Source organism: Micropterus dolomieu, linkage group LG23, assembly GCF_021292245.1.
Source record: "Micropterus dolomieu isolate WLL.071019.BEF.003 ecotype Adirondacks linkage group LG23, ASM2129224v1, whole genome shotgun sequence".
NCBI lineage: Eukaryota > Metazoa > Chordata > Actinopteri > Centrarchiformes > Centrarchidae > Micropterus > Micropterus dolomieu.
The window spans coordinates 22,318,057-22,345,907 of record NC_060172.1 but is presented as its reverse complement, the minus strand read 5'-3'; the positions used below and the strand labels follow the sequence as shown (position 1 = coordinate 22,345,907).

General features: G+C 40.5%; 2 protein-coding genes across 11 annotated transcripts in view; both read left to right on the top strand.

Annotated features, from left to right (window-relative positions):
- Positions 1-3,108, top strand: part of nrxn2a (neurexin 2a) — a 135,624-nt gene extending 132,516 nt beyond the window's left edge. For all 9 annotated transcript variants that reach the window (XM_046038891.1, XM_046038889.1, XM_046038888.1 and 6 more), the window contains one exon: positions 545-3,108. In XM_046038891.1, the coding sequence (XP_045894847.1) occupies positions 545-1,347 (803 nt within the window). In that variant the 3' untranslated portion in view covers positions 1,348-3,108. The remainder of the gene's footprint in view (positions 1-544) is intronic.
- A 3,915-nt stretch (positions 3,109-7,023) lies between these two features.
- Positions 7,024-27,851, top strand: part of LOC123962871 (pecanex-like protein 1) — a 37,087-nt gene continuing 16,259 nt past the window's right edge. The window contains exons 1-16 of one of the 2 annotated variants that reach the window (XM_046039318.1): positions 7,024-7,377; positions 8,427-8,908; positions 9,526-9,734; positions 9,816-9,921; positions 10,173-10,212; positions 10,396-10,491; positions 11,323-13,059; positions 17,596-17,725; positions 18,088-18,257; positions 23,453-23,510; positions 23,629-23,737; positions 23,887-24,044; positions 24,193-24,346; positions 25,585-25,617; positions 27,191-27,362; positions 27,595-27,705. In XM_046039318.1, the coding sequence (XP_045895274.1) occupies positions 8,756-8,908; positions 9,526-9,734; positions 9,816-9,921; positions 10,173-10,212; positions 10,396-10,491; positions 11,323-13,059; positions 17,596-17,725; positions 18,088-18,257; positions 23,453-23,510; positions 23,629-23,737; positions 23,887-24,044; positions 24,193-24,346; positions 25,585-25,617; positions 27,191-27,362; positions 27,595-27,705 (3,436 nt within the window). In that variant the 5' untranslated portion in view covers positions 7,024-7,377; positions 8,427-8,755. Of the gene's footprint in view, positions 7,378-8,426; positions 8,909-9,525; positions 9,735-9,815; positions 9,922-10,172; positions 10,213-10,395; positions 10,492-11,322; positions 13,060-17,595; positions 17,726-18,087; positions 18,258-23,452; positions 23,511-23,628; positions 23,768-23,886; positions 24,045-24,192; positions 24,347-25,584; positions 25,618-27,190; positions 27,363-27,594; positions 27,706-27,851 lie in introns of both variants that reach the window. The other variant, XM_046039317.1, reaches the window with a different exon arrangement.

The following is a 27,851-nucleotide window of genomic DNA, read 5'->3' as shown; positions in this document are numbered from 1 at the left end:
ATTTCTCTTGTAACCCCTTTAACCCCTGCCTACAGATGTGCATACAGCCGCATGGCAATTGAATTCACTGTTCTTTTGTTTGTTTATGTGCTCTGTTTGTTATATGCTCTTCGTTCAGCTGCCGCCTTTCACGGGTCATCTTGTATGTTTGTGTCTACATGTGAGCTCTTTAATGTTCTTGCTGTATTGTATTATATTTCCATTTCCATATTAAACATCCTTCAGCCGCACATCTACACATTGACTCCATGTAAGAATCAAGCACCGCATGACATCGTTCAAGAACGATGTCATGGTGCTTTACATTTGTTTTTCTCTTCATGGGCCAAATCTTGACATCGTATTTTAGAAGACGGTAACATGTGTGATCACTGTAAATAATATCACTGTGATAAGCCAGCTAATATTACATTAGTAATTCCTCTGTAATATTCTACATAATGAGCAGACTGCGCCTCTGTTTTAATGAGCGCAACTTTTCAGCCAGAATTTAAATTTAAATGTTCTAATTTAGGATCCCCTACCTTTTCTGTTTCCTTTCTAGGAGGTGAATTAGTGTTGCCTATTATAACAGTGGATTCCCTTGAGCCCCCATCCATCGCCACCCGTTACCCCGTCCTCCCTCCTCCCCCAACCCTCCTATCCCCACTTGAAACCACCAAAGAGTCCCTGATACTCCCTCCTCACCCTTCCTGCCCCCCGGACCAGGAGGACTGTGGTGACCCTGTGGAGGTCTCGGCCTTCGGCTCTGGGGAGATGACGGAATCGGATGACGAGGACTTTTACAATAATAACTCTCCCATGGTCACTGACAGGACAGTCCTTCCGCCACCTCCCACTGCTGGTGAGGGTGGAGTCCAGAAACCCCACCCCTTACCTCCTTATGTTCCCACCACCAACCCTGACCAGCTCCACATCCCTGCAGGCAAAATGAACACCCGTGACCAGGTGCTTCTGCCCCCTGCTCCTCCATCCTCCCGAAACACACCAGGACTAACTTACCCCCCCAATTTTCCCCATGTGCCCACAGCCAACCCCACAGCCTCTGATGAAAAGAGCCAACCCGGAGCCGTGGAGGTGATAAGGGAGTCCAGTAGCACCACGGGCATGGTGGTTGGTATCGTGGCTGCTGCTGCTCTCTGCATTCTTATCCTCCTCTATGCCATGTACAAGTACCGCAACCGGGACGAGGGCTCCTACCAGTCAGACCAGAGCCACAATTTTACCAACAATTCCACTGTGGAGGGCAACGGAGCAGTGGTCAAAGACAAAAGCACAGCAACGGCCTCTGTGGCCAAGGCAATCACAAAAGGGAAAAAGAACAAAGACAAAGAATATTACGTCTGAGATCGGAGAAGGAGAGAGTAGGCAAGTGTGGACGGAGACAAAAGGATGTTTTCGTTTCGTTTTGTCGGGTCGACCATCAGAGAAATTTCACAGGCCACAAAAAACGACTGCACAAAGCAAGTAGCAGTGTATCTTGCTTTTAACATTTTTTCTCAAAAGTCAAGGTTGCCCAGCTCCTATTATTAGTGATTAAATCCTCATTTATAGCACAAGATCTGACTCATCCTGTGTCACAATGTGCACTCAGTCTGCGTTCACCAATTCTTTGTTAGTATATATATTTTTTTTATGTTTCTAACAAGCTAGAAAGAGGTGAATCCACTTAGGCTTTGTATATAGCATGGTACAGTGAAGAAAGTGCTGAGAACATCCGGACAGATTTGCCTAAATGTTTTCTTTGTACTTCTTTGTAATGCTCTATCTCAAGTCTCAATGTCCCCATTATGATATATGAGGCAGAACAGGCCAGTTATTGAAATTTTTATGGCAGATGAGCAGAGAGCACCCTAGTAATTCAGACTACATGGAAAACGAAAGCCTTTATTTGGATAAGACATCATCCCTGCAGCCTCCATGTTATGTTATGTGGTTTTAAAACTCCCCAGTCACTCTGCCTCTTTCCACAAGAGATGATATTATGTTGCTGGTGCAGTATCATAAATGAAGCATGATATTTAGCTCTCCTGGTGGAAAATACAGCATTATAAATGGATATTAAAACACTTAACGTACTCTGGCCAATGAGCCTTATGGTATAATGGATCAGAAACATAATTTATGTGAGATATCAGTCAGTTTGCCAATTGTGAACAAGTCAGTCTACACCAGTGAAGGTATTTCTCTGTAAACATTGCTTGTATGTACATATAGAGGTTAGCAGATTGAAAAAGCATTGTGTACGCAGGGGAAGAGGTATGAAGAAGAAGAAACATCCAGATGCTCTACCTACCCACACACACACACACACACACACAACTTTCACAACGACGTCAAAGCTGCCGCAGCCCGTAACTTCACAGGAATTTGGGGGAACACAGAATCACACGAGGAAATTTTTCTTCTTGGAAAGGGAGAAACAACCCACCTCACCAGAGGCTGGCTCCCTCTTGATCTTTCCCGTTCTCAAAACTGTCATGGGATAATTCAAAAGCACACAGAAAATGTAAACATATCTTTGAGACATAGATATTCCTTGTAAAGCAGCCAAACATGTATTGTTTTTTTCTATCAGTTACTAAAAGACTATTCTATGAGATGAATAATTGAAGGTTTGTGAATTGTATTGATATTTCTCTGATATTTCGATGTATCTTGTTACCACTCCTCTTAACACGTTACATTTTAGATTGCCTTTTACTTAAATCCAGACAAAAGCACACTTTCCTCTGATAGCTGCAAACATCTTTTTGTTTTTGCATTATTTACGGTTCAAGAATATGCAGAGAAAACACAAGGATGGAACAAACAAATGTTTTGTTTTGTTGCATTGTGCATTTTATATGTGCTGAATCTGTTACTCAATGGATCTGATAATATAAAGCCATTTTCTGTGTTGAGTTATGTCTACATTTACTTATTAATGCTCTGTGATTTCTTGTTCTTTTTTATGAAAGTGCCATTCAACATGAGCTGCTCAACGCTCAGTAAATATTCCATTCCTCACTCATTGCTATTGTATAGTGTTCATGTGAAATGGATCTTAATATGTGTACAGAACATGGATAAAGATGAAAATACACTTGATTATATACTTTGTACACACCTGTGTTGTGTGTTGAACTTTGTCTTTTATTATGACACAGACATTGTAGTTTCTAGGTCAGGGGAATTCAGAGGGAGCTGACACAAATAAGATTTGCAGGTAACAATTGTGTATAAATCAGGGTTTATGTGATCACAAGTGACCCTCTCATAACCACAGAATTTCAAATATTAGTGTAATTGGTAAGCTTTGGGAGTTGTGAATCTTTTGGGATTAAACAAACACAATGAATTCACAATGGTGTAATTTTACAAAAGTCACACTTTGCTAACAAGATAAGTTAACATGAAGAAACGGCATTTCACACAAATTGCAGGTCATGATGTGTTTTAAAAATGCGTCTTACACTTGAGTTACATCATCACCTACTCTCGCTCACTCTTGCTCACTCTGTCTTTCTCTTCCAGCGCTGCAAGTGTTCTGGTGTGTTAGTAGCGCCTATATGTCCATTATTTATTAATGAATAAGCTAGGTGAATGTTAGTTGTTATAATTAACAAAATGAAATGTCTGTGTTTTTTCTGCACGATACACTTATGCTGCCATCTAGTTCAGGTCTAGCTCCATTAAAAATTGATTTCAGGGAGTCTGACTTGAACACAAGGAGCTTAGAAAAGACTAAATATGACATCACTTGAGTGACTCAGCCTGGGCTTGGAAACTACAACAAACAGAAACAGAAAGCATGCGTTAAAAACCGGTGGTGCAGTTTGAAAGAGGTGGGCGTCTTACAGCCAGGAAATGCCTTAACAAAAGACGCTATCACATTGCATTATGGGAAGTGACGGAGCCAATGTTCTGCAGGGGTGGAATGTGATTAAGTACATTTACTTAAATACAATTTTGAATTACTTGTACTTTACTTAACTATTCCCATTTTATACTACTTTATACTCCTACTCCACTACATTTAAGTAGTATACTGTATAGTAGTATACTGTTATACTAGCCCACTACTACTACATGCTATTAACTTTGTAGACTTTGATCATTAATACAAAATATAAATCAACTAATAAATTATGATGTTTTTATGGATGAAGACAAAACTTTATTGGTTCTTTGGTAAAATTCACAAGCTGAAAAGTAATTATATATAAGTCCCACCTTTACCAGCTGCAACATTAAAGTGATCCTTACACATTAATGCGTCAGTAATTATACTAATAATGTATGATTCAAAATGTTTTGTAGGTAGGTCTTTCTGAGTACTAAGTACTAGGATATTTTGTTGCTAACACTTTTAATTGTAACAGAGTATTTCTACACTGTGGCAGTGCTGCTTTTACTTAAGCAAAAGATCAGATTACTTCTTCCACCACTGGCGTTTTGAGAGCTTGACCCATGTTAGGTGACTAAATGTCAGGATATCTCGGCCTCTGCTGCACTGCTTTTGGTCTTTCTTTCTTTTCCATCTGTCTCTTGCAAGTTCTCCAAAGTGCAATACTAAATGCCTGGAGTACTCATTTAATGTGTAGAGGAAGTCTAGAATCTGTAACCATATTGAACATCCGCCATCACAGAGTGACATACCATATATAATGCTGACAGGATTTTATAACATCAGTCTGTAGCACATTAATCAGTTTATCATAAGTGCTTGTTGTCAAGTATATATTACAATATTAACATACCGGAACGTATTCTTGACAGCAGAAATTGTGTCAAATGCACAATATCTAATTATCCAAAAGTATTGACATAATTGTATTAGTCCTTGTCCTATGCATTGCTTTGTCTCCTGACCTGCTGATTATTTTGAGTAAAAATTAAGCCCTCTCCTTCAACATCTTGGATAAGAACAATAACCTTCTGTATGTTTGTCAGCAGTAACATGTTTTGTGCTGTTTGACTACCCCCTGCTGAGAACATAAGGAACTGTTAGATGGAGAGAAAGGTTAACTCGAGAGACGCATCACTGAACACCACAATGTTATGATGTATAGGCTACAGTGGCTCTCACTTAAGCAGCCATACATTTTTCTATGCACGCAGATGAGGTTTATCACAAAAGACAAGAAATTGGAGAGATAAAGAGATTGCATTTCAAGCCAGCAGGGTCATCTGTCCCATTAGCCTGTTTTTGCTGAGACTGATGGGGAATAATCCTGTGGGCTAAGTGAGGTGTGGTGTCAGTACAGGTCTAGTACATTCGAGGTCTGATCTGTGCTGACATTGGGTATCAAGGAGGGTGGTTACAGGATACGATGAGCCACTATTGAGCATCGCTGAGATGTCACAAGCCTAATTCAACAAAACAGCTATGACAAGAGAAGCCAAAATGACAACTGCTATGTCACATCCACTCTGACTCTATTAGAGTTTTTTAAGGACTTGCCCTATAGTTTAACCTTATTTCTGAGCTTATTTATTGCAAAACACCACTTTTGTTTTATTTGTTTTAAAATACATTGCTGGATGTAAGCTAAAAATGTGTGAATGTGTCAATTATCTCAAAGCCTGTACAGTTTACTTAAAATTTTTATACTTTTTACGTTTCCCATAAATTCAGTAACAACCTCCCAGAATCATGAAACATAAATTTTATATGTAAGTGTTTCTTGTCAAATCCATTAGAACAGCATCTTTTTAATGTGTTTCGTGGCTTCTGCTCAGATGCTGACTCTTGATCTTTACCCCTGGCTGCCTGCAGCAATGTCAATTTCCCACAGCTGTTATGTTAGCTCACATACTACTTTCCTTCATTGTCCATACAGCTCTGTAGAATGAAGTGTTTTCCACAAATATAAGAGAATTTGTAATATATCAATTTAGAATATATGCACCAGGCTGGAGAACTTGAACAGAAATGTTTTTCTGTTTGTCTCTGGTTTGCAGTTGGCAAAGCTCAGTGAGGAGTCTTCTTTGCACAAGACATGGCAAGTGTGTCAGATGTTTGGGGGGGGGGGGGGGGGGGGGGGGGGGTTTGAGTGATAACAAGCAGAGCACAGCAACAGCAAATAAGTAAGTTGGCTTTAATCTGGCTCATGTGGACATCTTATTGCTATCTCATGTTGGTTACATTAGTTTTGGGGATTCCCAAAACCTCCCATGACTGTCCAAGAAACAGAAGAGCAGCAGAGTAAGTTGTATTATGACGGCAGGATGCAAAGCCACAATTAAAAGGCAACAACAACAACAAAAAAAGATATCCAGAAATCCAACAGTGGGACACAACAAGCACAGCAGAGCAAATTATCTAAGAGGCTTCAAACAACCTTCTTTGGTAAATACATTTACCACCCCTCCCATTTGTGAAAAAATTAATTAATTAATTAAATCACTGGTTATTGTTGCTGAATGATGCCTCATACAAACATACACATGCCTTCATAAAACCAGCCCCCCTGCTGGTACTGGGCAGTGTATTTGGGTGCAATATCAGAATCAAAATCAGAATCAGAATCAGAAAGAGCTTTATTGCCAAGCAGTATTTTACACATAGGAGTAATTTTCTATGGTGATAAGGTGCTACGCATAGACAAATATACAGTTGACCTAAATAAATGTAAAAAATATATAAATATGGAATAAACAGATGCAAGTTATAAGAGAATAATAGAACTATGTGTAGAGATAAACAATGTGGCAGATATTTACATGTGCATTACTCTGGGTCTGTGCTGTGCAGACATATTGCGGGGAAGAGGATTTGTATTTATATAAATATATATGTATGTATATGTGTATGTATTTATTTGTTGATTTATTTATTTTGTGTATTCAACAGCGTTAAAATCGCTGATGTTATTTATGTTACATTTTCTATGAAAATATATATGATTATGATAGTTTGATAATTTTGAAATGAAAAAGAAAAAAATATCCCCATGACGTCAGTGCCTACGGCCAATCAGCGTCATGGGAATCTCTCGCTTGATCGCTCTCTGTGCGTGCGTGCGCGTGTGTGTCAACTAGTTGTTAGCTAGCGCTAGCTCCCCAGTTAGCTAGCTTGTTGAAACATTTTAACATAGGCACCGTGTTTGCCAAGAAACTGCTGTTGTTCATCACGAGAGAGGACCTCCGCTCCCGCTGCACGTCATTGAACATTTAATGCCAAAGAGGACGAGGGGCTTTCAGAGAACAATGACAAGTTAGCCAACAGAAAGTGAAGCTACAGTTTTTGGATTGCCTTGCTCGCTAGCATCCTGAGAAGGAAAGCTCTGAGATTTTGCAAGGACTGGATGCGGAAGGAGGATATGAGGCAAGCTGGGCTGCTAATGCTAATTATGAGCTATGCTGGGATCCAAATGTGGAAAACATTTCACTGTGAGCACAGTTAACAAATATATCAAGCTAACCTAAGCTAATAACTAACAACTAACCTTCACCTAGCTATCAGCGGTTAAGCTAACTTGTTGTAGACTGGCGTTATATTTTCCCAGTTCACGATAGGGAAATTACCCAGGATGAAATGGTGATATATGAGGCCTAGCAGTAGCCGGTAACTAGCATCTAGTAATGAAAAAATTGGTGTTTGTCAGCCAGTTTGCTGTAACGTTAGTGTAACGTTAACGTTACTGATGCTATCGATTATGTTTTCACATTCACCGAGATGATGAAGGCGTTGGTGGTTGAACGGGGCGAACTGTACCTATCAGACATGCATAGATATATTTGTAAGCTAGGCTAAATTGTCTATTAGCTTGCTAATGTCAATCAGAAAACTTAATCTAGCGGGCACAGCATTGGCCTGGACATGAAAATGATGAGTTTTACGATTTGTCATCGTTTCTGATATCTGAAAAATATACCAACGATGTCATGTAGCTTCCCTGTTGCTTTGGTTTGGTTAGAAGACATCTGCTGATAAACGTTGCACTCATTTAAATTATTTTAGTGCGTGTCAGCTAGAGTCATTTTCACCTTTTTGCTTTTGGTGATCAGTTAAACATATGCTACAACTCTACCATAGTGGTTGGTTAAATGGTTATTACTAGGATCTAATGTGGAAGTTATGAATGAAAAATGATCAAGTTTAATGTCTGACTCAACATAAACGTAGGCCCGTTTATCCTGTGAACCTTTGCTAAATTATTTGAAGACCAGACAGAATTCAAGAGGAAACTATATATCATCATAATCATAATGTGGGGTTTAAGGAAGCACTTCAATTAAAAACAAACAAGGAAAACACATCTGATCTGTGCATGTGGACCACTGACAGATTTCTACAAAAACATTTAAACTTATATTGTAATTTTCAGTGTAACTTCAAGACTGGGTTGCTGCCTAGCATTCATTTTCTTCCCACTGAATGCAATGTTTAAAATGTAGCTTCATGCAAGGAAACAAACCAGCTTTGATCTTTCTTACAGATGAATGTTTTTTCATACATTCAGTGGGTTACCAATGTGCCAAAAAGTCCCTCTCCTGATTACCCAACAAGGATTAGGCTAGAGTGTGGCAACATCGGTGCAGGGCGAGAGCACATACTGGCACAAGAATATGCAACGACTCTTGACCTCAACTGAAGTATACATATCCAAGACGCAGAACTATTGTCCTTGATGAAACAGTCTTGGTTAACCTGCCATGCCCAATGGAAGTGCCATCATAGACACATGATACTGTGGCTGCTGCACAGTATTTTGAGCTACAAGCTTGGAGGAAGCATTTCAGCTTTTGGTTGAATCTGAAGGTGGAGATGGGTTCCCAAGCTCTTCAGATATTGCGGCAGGGTGTGTGGGCTTCTCTCACAGGAGGCTGGTATGTGGACCCCCATCAGAGCACGTTCTCCAACTGCTTCCACCTCTACCTTTGGATATTTCTCCTGGCCTTCCCCTTTCTGCTGTACATGGTAAGCACATTTTTACAGAAGGTTGGCCGCCAATTTATCCAAATAAAGTAAGGAACCACTAACTTGAGGCAATATTTCCAATGTTATCCAGCAGCATTGCTCTTATTTGGCAGATGTGACGTGTGGGCAATAACATTAACATTTGCCTTCTAGTTCAGGACCAGAAAACTGGGTTTATTTAAAATCTACCTGAACATATGTGGTTGCCTTGTGCGCTCCATTGTGTTGCATAGTGGCTGCGTGGTGGCCAATAGGAATAGCTAAATCGACCCTTGTTTAAAAAAACAATAATAATCTAAAGTAGCCTTGTAAATTATCTTGGTTGATTCATAGTCTAATGTTGAAATGTAATGCCTCATTTCTACCATCTAGTAAGAAATTATTTTATAATACATTTGTCTATACAGCAGTCAACAAGTTATGTTTGAATTGGGAAATGGGAATTTACTTTCATTATTATAAGTACATAGCACTTTGTTTAGTTTGATTTAATTTGATTTTCAGTTTGCCTGCCATTATCAAATAAATTCCTGGCACTCATTCCTTGCAGTGGACTGCATTGTCTCATTTTTGTATTTAGTCTCCGTTGCGGTCATTGTCTGTTCACTCCCTCTCAGGCTCTTCCTCCTAGCTTGGTGGTAGCAGGTGTCTACTCTGCTGTGGTAGCCATATTTTTCACAGCCATTAAGGTTGTGAACTACCGGCTTCATGCTATGTTTGACCTTGGGGAGATTGTTGAGAAGAAGCAGGCCTCACTCACAGCTGACGCTGCAAAGACCGAGGAAGGAGATGAAGGTTCCAGTGCCCATGATGGGAACCAGCGCAGGTAAGAAGATGTTTTCTGACAGATGTTGGAGAAACGTTGTGCAATCACAATGCCTTTTCTCAATGTGTAACTTCTTCTCAGGGATAGTCATGTTGGTGTAGAGATGACTGTGTTTCGGAAGGTCAACTCAACACCCCCGGTGCGCTGTAGCTCCCAGCACTCTTTGTTTGGATTGAACCAGGTGTCGGTGAGGATTACCATATATAATACCAGCATGAAGTCTTCATTCTTCTCCCTCCGTTTCTCCGATTGTACTTTGTTTAATTTTTTATTTCCAATGTCAACTATGCCTCAAACAGTCATTTAGAACCATTTTTGAGTTCCCTTGCCAGTCTGCTGTGCAAAGGTTTTCATTGGATCCAATGATGTCATTGGATTGTTAATATATATTGCTACGAGTTAATCATTTTAACTGTATATTTTGTTTGTTTTCTTCAGGAGTTCTTGCCCCAACTGGAGGATGCAGGGGGCACTAAGGGTAAGTATCTGAATTCTGAAAACAGTGGTTTATAGTGTATAATCTGAAGTCTTTTTTTTTTTTTTTTTTTTTTTTCCCGTGCACTGTCCTTACACAATTAAACTTATTCTTCTGATCACTGAGTTCAGCTAGTCTTAAAAATGCACACTTGTATTTTGAGTCACTTCTTTCCTTTTACCTCAGATATCAGAGAGCTAATGCGGGAACAAGGATGCAATAATGTGATTGTGACGTCAGCTCACCGTGATATCCTACGCCAGCGTTCCCAAGACACCATTAGTAAGTCTGCTACTATTCAGTGACCAGGAACACCCATCATACACACTGAACCCCGTCTTATCCTAGTCCCAAATCATGTTCAGGAACCTGGCCTATAAGCATACTACAGTGGAAACCACTTAAAGTGATCACAAATACAGTGATCAACCGCTTTAACCTCATCATAAAACTTGGGACAGAATAATTTACTTACAAGTGCTGTTGAAGTAATTTTAAGCTTAAGCTCTCTTCTAACTTGTACGAGATTTGGGGACTGCCACAATACATAACTACCGTCCCTAACTGCTCTCCCAATATAAGTTCACTGTGTGTGTGTGTGTGTGTGCCTGTTCCTGCTAGGAATTTTTACAGTGCATTATTATTGTTCCCACTCTCTCATAGCAGCAGGTATGTTATGTAAGTGGAGTGAAATGTTTTCCCTTAATGTTTCTAACTTATTTGAATGAGGTTTTGACAAGGCTCAGAGCTTGACTGTGCCACGTTTAAATCATTAAATAGCAGAGCTGTCCATTTCATTACTTAAAAATGTCAATTAAAAGGTAATCTGCATGAGAAATAAAGAAAAGGACAAATTCACTTATAATAATCAACTGCTTATAATTTGACCCAAACTCGATCACTACAAGCAGTTTCCATTGTAATACTGTATGCATCCCTTTGTAGACATGGTTGTTAAATCTGTCCATCAGGATGAAATGTAGTGCATGCATCTAAATTTATAACAAAATTACTTAAAAAAAACAGTTCTGGGTTAAAGTAGAATTCAAAACCTTAGTGTTAAAGCCTTCCAAAGTGCATTTCAATCTGATTTTGGTCTGTCTTGCTGTACAGGGGCTCCCAGTGTTGTCCAGTCCTGCATTGCTGCTGCTCTGGGAGGGGATTTCCCTGGTCTCATGGGAGTATCAGCTGGATTTGGAGAACCTGGAGTCTGCTTGTCTATCCCTCCTTCACCCTCCAGTCAAGAAGATGGAGGCGAGAAAGAACAGTTGCAGGAAGTAGAGGAGTTACCAGAACAACTGTCTCAACAGAGTCCTGAGGACAATGGGTTGGGGGCTTATTCTCCCCTCGGCCCCTCTGCTGAATCTGAGAGTCTGGGGGAAACTCCCCTTAGCCCTCTTATAAAAAGCAGCTTAAGCGAGGAGCTGAGTGAAAATCTCCTAGGTTTGGGCCTTGACCCTGTGGCGTTTGCACCTGGGACTGAGCACCCAGGCAGCCGCAGTGGGGTAGCACTAGCTGCCGGATCCACGGACAGCTGTTTTAGTGCAGGTGGAGCCACCACAGACCGTGAGACGCTAAGCACTGTTAGCAGTTACCGCAGTGAAAAAACTGATTCCACTCAGTTGGAAAGTCCTTCATTTAGCCAGCCACGGCCTGCAGATGGACAGGCTTCTGCCTCAGCACCAGCGATAGGCTCCAACATCCCCAGGCCCACAGAGGACCCAGTAGGACAGGGTGGCAGTGATACTGACAACCTGTCAGACAGTGTGCTGCTGCGCTCCCCTTCCAGAGAATTCTCTCTCAGCCAGGGGCTTGACAGGACACTTGTTGAAGGAGAGGATTTGCCCCCTGTACCCTGTGCTCATATTGCACAGCCCCCTCCACTCCAAAACTCTTCTCCCTCAAGTAGTGGCCACTCAGAAGTATGTGATTTAGACAGAAATGTCCCAGTCCCTCCTCTACCCCCACCTCGGCAGGCCAATTCAGTGCCCTCAGGGCTGGCCCTGGGTCTAGTATGTTCTGAGCCTGCGTTGCCCATATCTTCTACCCCCTTTTTACTGTCTGACCAGCCTGCTCTGCAAGCCCAGCAGGTTGTGCGCCCTAAAGACTTGAAGCTACTGCGGGCCAGTGGCAGTAGTGTGGGGCACAGGCCAGGCCGAAGGAAAGCTCCACGAAGGCGAGCTGGAGCAGGAAGCAGTAGTTTTGACTGTGGCTCTTATAGGCGTCATCACAATCATAGACAACACAGAGATTACGTCCCAGTGCGCAACCGACTCGGCGCTAAGGCTTACAGTGAAAGTTTGTTTGAGGATTCCAGCGACGAGGACGATGGCAGTGACATGAGCGCTGGTTCTAGTCTGGGCTCTCAGCACCGATACAGCTCAGATGATGATGACGATGACGACTCAAGTTCCTCTACCTCCTGTTACTCCCCGGACCTCGCTAACACTGGCATTACATCCCCGCTCCCCACTGCTGCTCAGCTGCCCACTCCAAGGGAGGGGGATTTACCTGAAACTGCTGGCCCCTCACATTCTCGTGCTGCTCAGCGCTCTTCTAGCACAGCAAGTGCTAAGACTCATGCAAGGGTGCTAAGTATGGATGGAGCGGGTGGAGGCCAGAACAACACAGCGACTCTGCCTTCTACCCTGCTTACAATGCCCTCCACCTCCACCCCTGCACCTCGCACTCTTACCATCTCCAAGTCTGACCTGGAAGCCCGCACTATCCATACTGATGGCTTCCCTGGAACTCATCATCATCGGCTGGATTCTCTTGGAGGCTCTTGGACTGGCAATCAGATGGGCTGGAGGGCTGAAGAGCTGGTTGAAGAGGGAGCTGTGGGAGGAGGTGAGTTGGTGTAACCTTGTAATCAGTGTCCACAGTATTTGTTCTTGTTATATCACCTCCTAGATTTGGTGCAGAACCCTTTGAATGCGAGTTTTCAATATGTTTTTGGAATATCCAGCTAATTAAGAAAAGTAACCCGCCATGGTAGTCCCAAGTATGAATCCAAGTAGTAAGGCATCCACTGATAAAAGTCTGGCTGACGTTGTTGACTGTTAATCGTTTATAAACCATTATTTCCTGGTATACTATTTCATCTACAATCAAGTTGATATCAAAGAAAGTACACCCTTAAACTTTCAGATATCAAATTTACTGAAGGTATTAACAGTGCCGCTGACATAATCATTGTATGGAGTTTGCTGCCTTGACCCTAAAACAATTTAGTTTTTTTAAAGACACAGATTTACTGTCTGTCCTTTCAACTTTAATCTTGGATATTAAAGTAAACATTCATTGACTGACCTAAAATCAGTGCTAACTTCCATATTTATGACTCATGCATGTAATTTACAAACCATTAAATTAATGGGAAGCAGATTCTAAGATGAAGGAGTTGTTTGGCATCTTCTGCTATTATCATATTGTCATATTTTTGTAATATGTCGGCAGAGACAAACATTTCCTGTAACATCAGGACATCACGCCTTTTTGTGTGGCGTGGTGTGAACAGTGACCTGGAGATTTTTGTCATTACCAGTCAATTTAAGGCAAGATGCCAGAAGGACCGTGACTTTACCAGAAGCTTGCATTGCTCTGGGCAGCGTTGCCTTTGATATAATTGGAATACATCAATTGTTGAACCCCAACAAAGTAGTGATCCAGGGAAAGCATCATAAATGAAGTTGTTTCATGGGCAGTAGGGATGAGCGATCTTCTCAATTTTCATATCGTCTGATCATGGCTACTTGAGATCACCGATTGCCGATCTGATCGTTATGTTGCAGCAGGTCAGTGAAATGCCAGCATGGAAGAAACAGGCTTTTTAGCTTTAAGAGAAACCACCAGAAACATCTGTAAAAGTACAGTCTTTCCCACAGAATTACCGTGTAACTGGCACCGAGCACTTGCGGCAGGTAGAAAGAGGGTGCAATCGATAGCATGTCAACCTCGACAACCTAGCTGTATTCTAACATATCCGTCTCCAACATTGACAGCGTTGTGTTAAGAAAATAGACACACTAACTTCTCATAGTTAACTTCAATGCATTAGATTTTCTATAAACACACGGCTCCATTACGATGGGTTTGAGAGTGAGAGAGAGGGAGGGAGGGAGGGAGCGAGCAAGTGGAGGTGCTGAGTGAATCTATGCGCTGCGCGCAGCTCCACAATATTTTATAATGTTACTCATATTAAATAGTATATAGTATGTGGCGGTCAGCATTGATATTGTAGCGTGGTGTGTCGCCACAAACAAATTAGTGGCTGGGAAACACTGCAGTGTGGTACAGATTCTAGAGACTGTTTTTTCGCCTTAATATCAGCGCATGAAAAACCAATTGCTGATTTTTCCACTCAATCGTCGATAGGTGATCGAAACAACCCTAGTAAGTTTGTGTCTAAGTGAGTAAATGGGACATTCATTTTTGAAATTGGTTTAGCATTGAGCGACCACGTTGCAGCTGGCAGAGTTGAAACCTGGCTGCAACATCCTTCCAGGCAGTTGCGCACCGTCAGAGTATGTCCACTAAAGTGCTTGTTTTTGCCCCTGACAGGCTCAGGTTGTGTCTGACAACATTATGGAAAGGATCCCTACAGAGATAGGCCTTTTTAAAGAGTAAGATCCTTTTTTGCCTCTATTGCCGCGTTTCGACCAAAAGAGAGATCCGGGGACTAAAAACTTTAAAAAGGTTCCTTCAGTCCATTGTTGTGTGCGTTTCCACCGTAGTCTAAAGAACTGCGAAGATTAGGCAAATTAACCAGCTGAAGTATACGCAGTACAAAGCGATGCACATGCATCATTATTTAGTAACCACTATCCATGAACAAAATTTATAAGTGAACATCAGATTTGATTGGAATATAATGGAAAAACTATAAGCTATGCTTAACCGTTATACAGCTTTTTTTTGTGTGGGAGTATAATGAAGAGACGCACGATAGTTTGTTACAAATTTAATAACAAACTAGATAAAGCCATCAAGTTCATAAAATAACTCCAGCACAAAGAAAGCCGACAAGAGCTGCAGATCAGCTACCCAGACTCATGTCTGTGTCCACCTGAGCATCGGAGGAACGTGATTTTTAACGAGCTCTATTACCTGCTGTAATCAGCTGTTCCGCTTGTTTTGGAGAGGGGGAGACCGACTTCGGCCCCATGTAGAAACCTCCTGACCAATGAAAACTTAAAAACAACAACTTCGTACCCAGTATTTAGTGCAACTCCATCAGCTGTTAGCTGTAAACACACCGCTGCACGCTGGCTGCTGTTTCCGAGCAGTAACCTACATTTAATGCCGCTGTTCGATCTCGGGCAGGTATCGGCGAGACTTGTGTGGCTATTTGACTTTTGAATGTGATTTATTGGTTTGCAAACAACCATGGAAAAGAGGAGCAGTGGTAAAAAAACAGCCGGCATGCTCGATATAAAGCCAGTAGCCTCTACTCGTCCATTCAGAAATTCACTGAAAGGCAAGCCCCTTCCCTCCAAAGTACCGGTACTTTTGGAAAGTACACTGTCACTCAATACTGGACCAATTAAAAGATTATTGTCCCAATGCCTACCCTCCAAACTTGGGTGCGGAACATTGAGAAAATACACATAAGAGAAAGTAAATAATAAAATAAAAAGAAGACCAAAAAAATTATTATTCTATATCTATGTAGGAATATCAACACTGATCTAATTTGATTTCGATTCACAAAGTCCGGTATTAATTTGGTTCTTAAAGATTTATCAGATAAATACCAATTCTCAGATATTATCCTGGAAACTTAAATTTCTTTTACAATGAGCAAGTTAGCTACACTGTTGTTTACATGAATATAAAAGTGTGGAAAGGAGGCTAAATTGCACACACATTTCTCTTTTATGAAACTGTGGACAAAGGATGTATTTACTTTAGCAAATGCAGAAGGACTAAATCATGACATGTAAAAAAAAATTTAAAAAAATACAATTTGGGGTTACAACAACTGAACAAGAATAATCATCATTATGTGCATTTAAAAAAAAAAAGTACATTCTATCCCATACATAAATAGAGACAGACTCCCCACACAGTTCAGTCCTTCCACGGCTTCACAACTTACAGCCAGAGATATTATCTCTTCAACAAACACAAACCGAGAGGTCAGATGAGTGTACATGTTTACTCAGAAAAGGTACAAATGCAAAGATCGATCTCTAGTTTAAAAAAAAATCTATACTGAATTATTCAAAAAAGAATAGTTATTCATTTGAAAATCTATTTTTAATTTATTTTTATCCAGCCCTACTACAGAGCAACTTTACCAAGTTTAGCTCAACAAGAAACCAATTGAAGTTTTTATTTGTGTGTAAACTAGATATCAATACAGAGATCCACTCAGCCCCCACCACGACAAAACAAGCTCCACATTGCCCACTGTGTGACCTGCAGCAGATAGAAAGAGACAAGTTACAGATGTAACAAGCTGTTAAACGTTTACGTTTTTTTCTCCAATAGCTCTAAAAGTAAAATGTGTAGTTAACACACAAACTCAGAGTTGCCAGTTTATTAGGTACACCAAGTTAAAACTAATGCAGTCTAGCAGACAATCGTAACTTTTTGTGTCCAGTTCTGCTTGGAATTTGTGCTGCACAATAATAGTCTTTTTCTTTGTCACTTAAAATTGGCAAGGCATCAAAGGAAGGTGGAGCAGTGTTTCCTGTTGGTCCTGTTTTTCTCAGTGAGGAAACAGGGCCGTCTGAACCAGGAAACGAACATGATAAAATTTAGGTGAAGAAACAGCATATAAAGATTTACAGCAATTGGTGACATTTCTTGTCTAAGAGCATGTGGCAAGACAACATACATTTCACAATTTCAAAAGGCAGCCAGTAAAAAGTTAAAATTGTAGCTTTCCTCCAAAGCCAGAATGCAGGAAGACACCCAAAGACAATAAAGGAAAAAACGGGGCCATGTAGGGACCGGATCCAGGATGTGTTTCACTGTTAGAAACAAGAATAAACAACACTCACGACTTATTTCTCCAATTTCATCTTTGGCTAATGTACTTCAACCTCTAATTATTGTTTGAGATAATTATTATTTTATACAGTTGACCATCAACATTAATGCGTCATTAAGCCATATTCTTCCTTTTTACATGGAGTCTGGGTTGCCTGGATAAATGTAGAGGAAACAGAGTTGTCTTATCAGTGTGTAATTAAGGATATTTGTTTGTTAAAGTCTGGTTTGCATGGCAACATTGTAAATGCAGATGTAACAATGGCAACGTTAAAAACCACTAATGGATATTGGTGTCCATTTTTTATGCAAATGGTGCCTTGTATGGTGTACATTGAGACTGTAATGTAAACCGTTGCATTGCTGTAACTGATGACCCTTCTCCAGCCATGGCTCCAGAGGATGGTGGCAAACACGACTCAGTCAGCAGTGTTAAGAGGACCCAGGCCATCCGCAGGAGACATAATGCTGGGAGCAACCCTACACCGCCCCCGTCCACCATGGGATCCCCTCCCAGGTTAGTTGACTAAGCAGAGCAGAGTGAAGGTTGCAGCTGATGCCTGGCCTCGACTGTGCCTTTTATTTGCTTCATTCTCCGCCAAGTCTGCATTAGTCAAAGTTATGAGCAAGTTTACACTATGATGGGTGTAAGAATTAGCAAGTGCTGCTGTGTGTTAAGGGAAATATTTCTGGGGATTTGCCATCAAATTAATATTCTCAGCAACTTTCAGAGAAATTAATAATAAAGCTAAACTCATTAATTGAAAGTACCACTCAGGGAACATGCCAGATTCAGCAGGACTGGTGCACTGCCAAAATTACATTTTAAAGCCAATATTACAGTATTATTCCGCATGTTTTCTGTTTTTGTTCCTGTAGCCTTCAGGACCTCCAGCGGGCTCGGACCTCCTCTCATTCGCGGACCCGCACACTTCCCTCAGCCTTGCAATTTGCCTCCTCACTCCTACTGCCCCGCAGTGGCATCCACGAGGCCTCCACCTTCGACGACACCTCAGAGGGGGCAGTGCACTATTTCTTTGACGAGAGTGGTGAGTCAGTGGCGATAAAGAAATGGTTCAACAATTTGGGAAACGTGCTAATTTATTTTCATGTTGACAGTTAAATGAGATTAATACCACTCTCATGTCTTACTTTTAAATACAAAGCTAGTTAGCTTAGCTTAAAGGCTGGACACTGGAAAATCAGGCTAGCTGCAGGTGCTTTACATCCACACTCACTGGCCACTTTATTAGATACACCTTGCTAGCTCCGGGTAGGACCCCTTTTGCTTCAGAACCGCCATAATTCTTCGTGGCATACTTTGAACAAGATGTTGGTCCATATTGACATGATAGCATCATGCAGTTGCTGCAGGTTTGTCAGCTGCACATCCATGAAGCGAATCTCCCCTTCTACCACATACCAAAGGTGCTTGTGGAGGCCATTGGAGTACAGTGAACTCATTTTCATGTTCAAGAAACCAGTTTGAGATGATTTGAGCTTTGTGACATGGTGCATTATCCTGCTGGAAGTAGCCATCAGAAGATGGGTACACTGTGGTCATAAAGGGATGGACATGGTCGGCAACAATACTCCGTTTGGCTGTCGCGTTTAAACGATGCTCAGCTGGTACTAAGGGGCCCAAAGAAAATATCCCCCATACAATTACACCACCAGCAGCCTGAACCGTTGATACAAGTCAGAATGGATCCATGTTTTCATGTTGTTCATGCCAAATTCTGACCCTACCATCTGAATGTCACAGCTTAAATCCAATTTTGGATTTAAGTTGTGCAAATTGTTGCCTTAGTTTCCTGTTCTTAGCTGACAGGAGTGGCACCCGGTGTGGTCTTCTGCTGCTGTAGCCCATCTGGTTCATCATGTTGTACATTCAGAGATGGTATTCTGCATACCTTGGTTGTAACGAGTGGTTATTTATTCATCCATCCGTCCATCCATCCATCCATCCATCCATCGGCGAACTATCGTATATCGTGTATCGGGCGAAAGGCGGGTTACACCCTGGACAGATAGCCAGTCCATCACAGGGCCACACATAGACAAACAAACAGTCACACTCCCACCTACGGACAATTTAGGGTCACCAATCAACCTAGGTCGCATGTCTTTGGATGGTGGGAGGAAGTCGGAGCACCTGGAGAGAAACCACGCAGACATGGGGAGAACATGCAAAATCCACACAGAAAGACCGGGGCAACCGGGGTTTGAACCCACGACTTTCTTGCTGTGAAGCCACAGCGCTATCCACCGGACCACCTGTTATGTATTTATTTATTCTTTAAAATGTATTTATAAGTACAGCACACATTAATCAACATTACTCTAAATGTGCCAGTGCTGACCTGCTGGCTAATTTTCAACTGCAGTCCTTTGGCAAGATGTTTTGAAACCTTAAAAATGATAAAATATACAGTATACAGAAAGTACATCAAGACACACTAAAAACAACAACAACAAAACAGAACAATTCTCACATCATAAAACCACATGAAACATCCAGAAACAGTGAAACATCACTACAGTTACAGCAGACACCATTTAGACACAGCTAGCCATGCAAATAACACAAGGCAACAATACGCAACCTACCTTTGTTACATGTAAACATGCAGGACAACAATAAATAGTACACATAAAATAAAATACATCAATCATTGTGTTGGTATTACCAAGCTGTGCAAAGCTGGCCGACTGGCAACAGACAGAAGACATGAGACATGTTAGCAGCAGGTTAAATAGTAACAACAATAAAAATAAAATGTGCAATGTACTATAGTAATAGTACTTTAGTAATGTACTTTAGTTCAGAAATGTTCACGTTTGACTTTTCAAAAGCCAGGCCTTAGGTCTTTGTGTGAAGGTATGGTAGGTGTTACAGATTCTTATTTCAATTGGTAGGGTGTTCCACAATTGAGAAGCTCTTACAGAAAAACATGATTGGCTGAAGGAGCTAGACCTGAAAGGGATTACACAGTCCCATCTTAGAGCTGATCATGTAGTTTTGTTGGTGTAATTTTTCTGCTTAATTAAAGTACTAAGTGGTGGGGGAGCTTTTCCATTTAGAATCTTAAACACCAGACAGATGTCACTTTATTTCATTAAATTTTCCCAACTAAGGATTTCATATTTGCCCAAAATATTACAATGGTAGTACATATTGGATTTTCTATCTAACACTTTGTGAATCTGCTTGTTCAAAGAAAGAATGGGCTTCAGTGTTGTACATCTTGCTTTAGTCCAACTTGTCATACAATATGTTAAGTGGGGGATGATCATTACATGCATATATAATTTTGCTGCTGCAGATGTTAGTTTCTTATATACCTAAAATTGGCCAGGTTGTATTTAGTTATTTGCATTACTTTCTTCACTTGTTTTTTTGAAGGATAAGGTGGAGTCAAGGATAATACCGAGGTATTTAACATGAGAGCCTACTTGGAGGATCTCTCCAGACACACATACTTTGCAATCACAGTCAGTTGCAGAGTGTGTTTTTGCGAAAAACATGCAGTCTTAACATTAAGAAACAGGTGTGAATCATTAAACCATTTGTTTACATTAATCATTGCTACACTGAGTTTAGAAGCTGCTTGTTCTTTGGTACTTGCATGGACAAAAATTACAGTATCGTCTGCATACATCCGAACTTCACACCCCGTGCACACCGATGGTAGATCATACATACATATATAATGCGCTGAACAGGAGAGGTCAACACATCGGACCTCCTCGCAGTGGTCCGATGTGGAAGGAAGGAGGATGTTTCACTACCCACCCTTACACACTGAACTCTGCCTTCAAGATAGGACTTCATCCAATTCATCACATTAGAGGAGAAATTAAAATTTGCTAGTTTACTGATAAGTATTTGATGGTTGACTGTATCAAATGCTTTCCTCAAGTCTAAAAATATGGCCCCGACAACACCTCCTTTATTCATTTTAGCTTGACGTTTTCTAAAAGGAAACAGTTTTCTGTCTCAGTGGAACGGTTAACTCGAAAACCGAATTGCATTGGGTACAGTGTATAAGGGCTACTATTGAGATGTGTGGTCAGCTGTTCAGCAACACATTTCTCTGCAATTTTTGAGATGACTATGCTAATGAGTTTATTTTTGCTCACATCGGTTGGGTCTTCTGATTTATGAATTGGAACAACAATGGCTGTCTTCCAGTAATTTGGAAACTTCTCTTTTTAAAAGGGGCATTAATTATCTTTGTTATTGGTTCAGTAAATTAACCTGCGTGCCGTTTAAGGAAGAGAGTATCTAATCCAAATATATCTTTTGATTTCGAATTTTTAGAGTTCAGGATTGCGTTAACTTTCGATTCAGAGATGTCCATCAAGGATAGGACAGGTTGAGAGATATCTATTGGTGAAGGATTGAGAGGTTCAGTTTGATTAAGTGTACTGTCATCTTAACAGAATTCACAAAATAGGAGTTGAGGAGAGTAGCCGTTTCTGTTGCCTCTTTAACCAGGGAGCCTTTGTCTTTAATCACCAGCTGCTTTGTTGTATTATTATGCCATTTCCCAGTTAGCATTTTTAGGGAGTCCCAGATTTGTTTGTGATTTCAATTAGCGTCACCTATGAGACTAACAAAGAAGTTTGCTTTGGCTCCTCGGATGTCCTTTATTAACCTGTTTCTTAAAGAGGTGAAGATATCTCCATCAGTCAGTAACATAGTCTTAAGAAATGTTCGCAGAGCCTGGTCTCTCTCCTTATGTCACCATTAATCCAGGGGACATGTGTGTGTAAGTTGTGTTCAGAAGACCTGTGACCATGTTGAAGGATTTGGTTACTTTCTAAGGTTTGTTACTAAATATCAGATCAATTTGGTTCCTAGATGAGGAAGTTATCCTAGTAGGTCCTTTAACTAACTGTGTCAGATAAATTTATTTGTGATTTGTTTCAGTTCCTTTTTTTTTTTTTTTTTTTTTTTTTACATGATTTGTCTTCCCAGTTAATATTAAAATCACCCATCATAATTACTTCCTTCTCTGAGCTGCATTCCCTAAGGCTAGCATATAATTTCTCAAGAAGATTTTGCAGAGGGTGGTCTATAGACTCCAGTGAGAATGAAAGACATTTGTGGTGACAGTGTGTCTAGGCAGATACTTTCTAGGTCATTCTCAAGTATTGAGTATTGAATCTCTTCACACAATATGTGATCTTTAATATAAAATGGCAACCCCCCCACCTCTACCCTCAGCTCTATCTTTCCTGAAGGCATTATAGCCAGAATATGTAGAGCAGCAGAAGGGGAGTTTTTATGGAGCCATGTCTCTGACAAGCATAAAAGGTCTAAGTTAGAATCAGCAAGAAGAAGATGATTATTGTTATTTGAGTTACTGCCTTTCTGTCATCTCGAACCAGTCTGCCCATTCTCCTCTGACATCAACAAGGCATTTCCGTCCACACAACTGCTTCTTACTAGATATTTTCTCTTTTTTGGACCACTCTCTGTAAACACTAGAGATGGTTGTGCGTGAAAATTCCAGTAAATCAGCAATTTCTGAAATACTCAGACCAGCCCTTCTGGCACCAACAACCATGCCACGTTCAAAGTCACTTAAATCCCCTTTTTTTTCTCCACTCCATTCTGATGCTCATTTTGAATTTCAGCAAGTTGTCTTGACCATGTCTACATGCCGAAATGCATTGAGTTGCTGCCATGTGATTGGCTGGTTAGCTATTTGTGTTAACAAGCAATTGAACAGGTGTACCTAACAAAGGGGCCGGTGAATGTCCTTTATGAAAATAGGCTTTCAGAATAGTAAAGGTTCCAACATCTGTAAAGGGCAGAAGCCACCAAGTGCCTCACAATATGTAGATAAAATGCACAAAATGTTTGTTTTTGTTGTTTTTTTAAATTACAGAAATAACAACCTCAAATTACAGACACAATAAAAGAACGGAAATTGAAACAAATATACTTCTTGCACACACTATGCCAGACATGCATATCTAAAATTAAAAGCGGAGTGTATGTTCTGGTTGTCTGTACTACTACAATTGTTTCTATTCTCCATCGAGATTGCCTGTACTTCCTGCAATTGTAGGTTGTTATGTGTTGAGTTTATGGAATAAAAATAAAGTTGAAAAATTGAGGGAGGTGGGAGAAAAACACAAAAATATTGCATCTGTTAGCTGTAGAAATGTGTCTGTGGATTATTCCCTGTTGAATGTATTCTGTTTCAGTTTTCTTTCTGTTGTGTAACAGGAGTAAAGAGGTCTTACACATTTGGACCTGCTGGAGGCGGTTATGAGGACCCAGTTCAGTAAGTTATAAAGTTTTTATTAACAGTTTGCCTTTTTTCAAGACTATAAGAGTTAATTTGATGTTAGAAAGCCATGACTAAAAGCTTCAATTAATGCCATAAAATGTCACACTTGCAGGGAAAGGGAAAGACAGTCCCAGTCCTCAAGCTTCACCTCCGAGCCCCCGGAAGGGCCTCAAGTCCTGTCCATCCTCCAGCCCAGACCTGTGGTTTTACAGGGCATGCAGGTGCGCAGGGTGCCTCTGGAAATGCCTGAGGTTAGCAGTCTTTGATGTTTGATGTGGTAGATTATTATATTAAATAAGTCAGGACTCTCTCTCTACCTCAGAGGAAACTACCTTCTGAATGCATCATTCATTTCTCACGTCATCTCTAGTTTGATCTGGATCACGAATCTCTACAAGAGTCCCAGGAAAACACTCTTATGATTGAGGAGAAAGCTAAACCCAAACAGTACTATCGCTTTTGGGTGCTGCCTGGGAAGTGGCTAAGGGTTCGTTATGATCGATTAGCTCTTCTGGCCTTATTGGACAGGTAAGCCAGACTGGGGGGGCGTTTTGATGCTCTGTTTGGTCCCTTCATGTTAATTTATGTTATCAAATAACGATATTTATATAGAAAGCAGTGGGATCAAAACAGTCGGAGTTATCCAAATATCAATTTCTCTGCTTGCTGTTGGCAGGAACCGCCGTGTGGGAGAGAACGTGTTTGCTGTGGTGCTGGCCAGTCTGGTGGCCTTCTTGGGGTTCCTACTACTGCTACAGGGCTTTTTCAGGGACATCTGGGTCTTTCAGTTCTGCCTGGTCATTGCTAGCTGCCAGTACTCTTTACTGAAGGTATATTACCTCTAAATTTCATTAGCAAACTGGATCTCATCATAATATTTATTTATTATTGATAAATCTGCTTTGAATGGGGGGGGGGTAGACCCACAGATGGCTGTGAAGATGTCAGAAGACAATGTCTATTTCGCTATAAAGACTACATTCCATAACATGTAAAATATTGATCCAAGAATATTTAATCCAGCTCACTTCGGTGTATATTTTCACAACAGCCATATGGAATCTGCTCAAACTGCAATAAAGCCAAAATCCATCGACTGTCCAACAGCCAGATTGTTGATTGTTGGGCCATTAATCAGGCATTGTGGAGGAAATTCTGCTCAATTTTAAAATTAGTTGGGGGCAATTCTGGGTTAAACATTAGGAAAACAAGATAATTGAGATTCCATTTCACAAATGTGATCTTGTTTTGTCTTGTGTTGTGAACACAGCGCACCCCTTTCCTTTACCGCCCCTCCCTGAAGGCCCAGTCTCACTCTTAGCCAGGCTGTGGCATGTTTGGTTCAGCTTGAGCCAAGATGATGGAGTTATAACTGCTATCACTTGTTAGTCAACATTATTAGCTTAAGCCTGCAGCATTTTACATTTCATAAATTAGCCTAGCATATCTTAATAAATTACGTATTATTTAGACTTATTCATACTTTCCTTACTCACTGTTTAAGTCACTGCTTCTCTAGACAGAAAACCACGGTTGAATTTCAGTGTTATGTAACGGGTTGTCATCATCTCAGTAGTTCACCTGTCTCTGTCCATCCGCCCCCTCTAAGCAGACAAACCGTGAAAACAATGCATTGTTGTCATCCGCTCTAAGATGCGGTTTGAAGTAAATAATGTTGGATTACTATTTCTTTTTTTAATGAGCTATTTGGAATTTTTGGTGTAATGCATATGTATAAAAAAAATTAAGCATTTAATTTTAAAAGTTCAATAAATGCATGATGATTCCTAAGTCAATTAAGTAATTGTGTGAAATAATCCTGATCTCAATATTTATCAAATAAATCATGATTATGATGTTTGCCATAATCGAGCAGCCCTAGAGTTTTCCCAGCTTTAAAGACTTACATGTGTCTGTTTTTATGTATGGAAAACAAGAATCTTTACAATATACAATACAGTATAAGCATCAAATTGTCTGTGATATCTTTGGGCATTCCTTCTTTCATTATGTCTCTTAAAAATATGTGAAACCTATGAAGCTTAATTTCTTCACCTTTTTGTTTTAGAGTGTACAACCAGATGCAGCTTCTCCCATGCACGTGAGTAGTGGTTTCACCTTTTTTTTTTTTTATTTGTTAAATATATATACAGTGTTGGGAGTAGCGTGTTACAAAATTTAACATATTTACAGTAATGTATTGCTTTTGCTGTAACACAGTAATATAATGCATTATTTTAAAAAAAAACGGTAATATTATACCCATTACAATCTCAGTAACGCGCATTACAATGCATTTTAACCCGAAATGAGGTGGTGTTTTTGTTTTTTTTAAATTATTCACCAACACCCAGAAACCTTTGGGCACCAGCAAAAAACACATCCATGAGTAAAAGAGTAACGTTATTTCCTGTTGCGGGAATCCGATCATTGAGATTGTAGGCAGGGTGCAAACTCTCGGGGAGCGTGGCTCCAACTAACAAGATGGTCGCTCCCCTGATGGATCACATGATTACAGCGGCTGCTATCAGTTCATCCTGACCGATCCTGTCAGAATGTCCGGAGATTCAAATAATCAATGACGTTATACTGCTGTACCTTGTGCCTAAATGCGCACAGCGTCTTTCTTAATTGGGAGACTATTCATCTTATTTCACACCCCCAACACCACCGCCACCCCGGCTATTAATCAGAAGGAAAAATTTTATGACAAAGACCCACAAGATCCGCAGATATAACTGTGGATCTCACTGGAAACCACTTATGCAGACACTTATTAATATCAGAATAATGCACACATTAAATAGCAGTGAAAGTAACTAAAAAGTAACGAAAAGTAGTGTAAAGCATTAGAGTTCAGAGACAGTAATATTGTAATATAACTAATTACTGTCAAATGTGCATGTTAACGTGTTGTTATCGGGTTAACACATGAATTGATTAATGCCGACAATTATTTTATCGCACGTTAACGCAGTTATTTTATTATTATTTTGAAAGTCTGTTGCTCACTGGCTCTGAATACACATACAGTCAAACCATGGGTCACAGGAGGGATGGGATGTTGATCAGCCTGAGAATCATTCACCCAAACCAGCAGTGGAGGGAGGCTTCGGCAGGATGGATGGTGTGTGGGGGAAGACAGCGTTCCGATAGGAAACTCACAAACAGCAAGGATCAGTTTCTCTTCCAATGATTTGTGCTGCACGATTGCGTACAAAAAGTTCAAGATGATTCAACTTCGGCGGCAGGCGTGTGCATGAGGCGAGTGCCACCGCGACAGTTTCAGAGAAACGCATCCACTTGTCGTCACACCTTGTGCTCGACCACTTCACCTCACTGTAACAGGGACATTTGCTACTGAACATAGACTGTTTCTGCTGCTCCCTGATGATACCTGTTCCGAACCACATGTTTGCGAACCACATGTTATTGCACTTTGTGTACATAGCAGTACATTGAAATTAAAAGTGCGCAATACACAATTCATTATTAAATTTTGCATATAACAATGCAATAAAATTTTTATTTTTAGATTAAAAATATATGTATATAAAAAATACACACACACACACACACACACACACACACACACACACACACACACACACACACACCCACCTCTTGTTATTGTCTTGTAATCATGCCTTGTCTTTTTGTCTGTAATTTAACAGGGCCATAACTGGGTCATTGTGTACAGTCGGCCAGTCTACTTCTGCTTGTGTTGTATGATGATCTGGATCTTTGACCTATCTGGGCGCTCTGGCAGCCTGCATCCCGTCTCTCTCTATGGTGTCACCTTCTTCTCTGCACACTTCCTGCTCTGTGTCAGGGATATGCTCGTTGGTTAGTTTTGATACAAGACTCTTTACATTATTATTGTACTAGCTGTCCAGAACACCTCAACAATTTATGTATTTGATATTTGAGTGGCAGTTTAACAAGAGATCAGCCATAAATAGTAATACATGTGGATTAGTAGTTATAAAGTGGTTATTTTCTGCTTATCTTATGCTCTATATTTGTTATATATTCATTTTTTAGGCCTTTAAACACTTTTATCTCTTTTGTCCAACAGTGTTTGCCTTGTGTTTCCCGGTCATTTTCCTGTTTGGGTTGCTACCTCAGGTCAACACGTTTGTGATGTGTCTGCTGGAGCAGATCGACATGCACATTTTTGGTGGAACTGGTGAGAGCATGTCTTCACAGACAGCAATATGTTTCCTTTCCAGGAAATTGGCAAAGTGTGATAGTGTCTTCAATCTGTCAGTTTAGAAACTGCACGTGATCGTTTGTGTTTAGGTTCTTCCTGATCTTCTATCTGTCTCTTTCCTC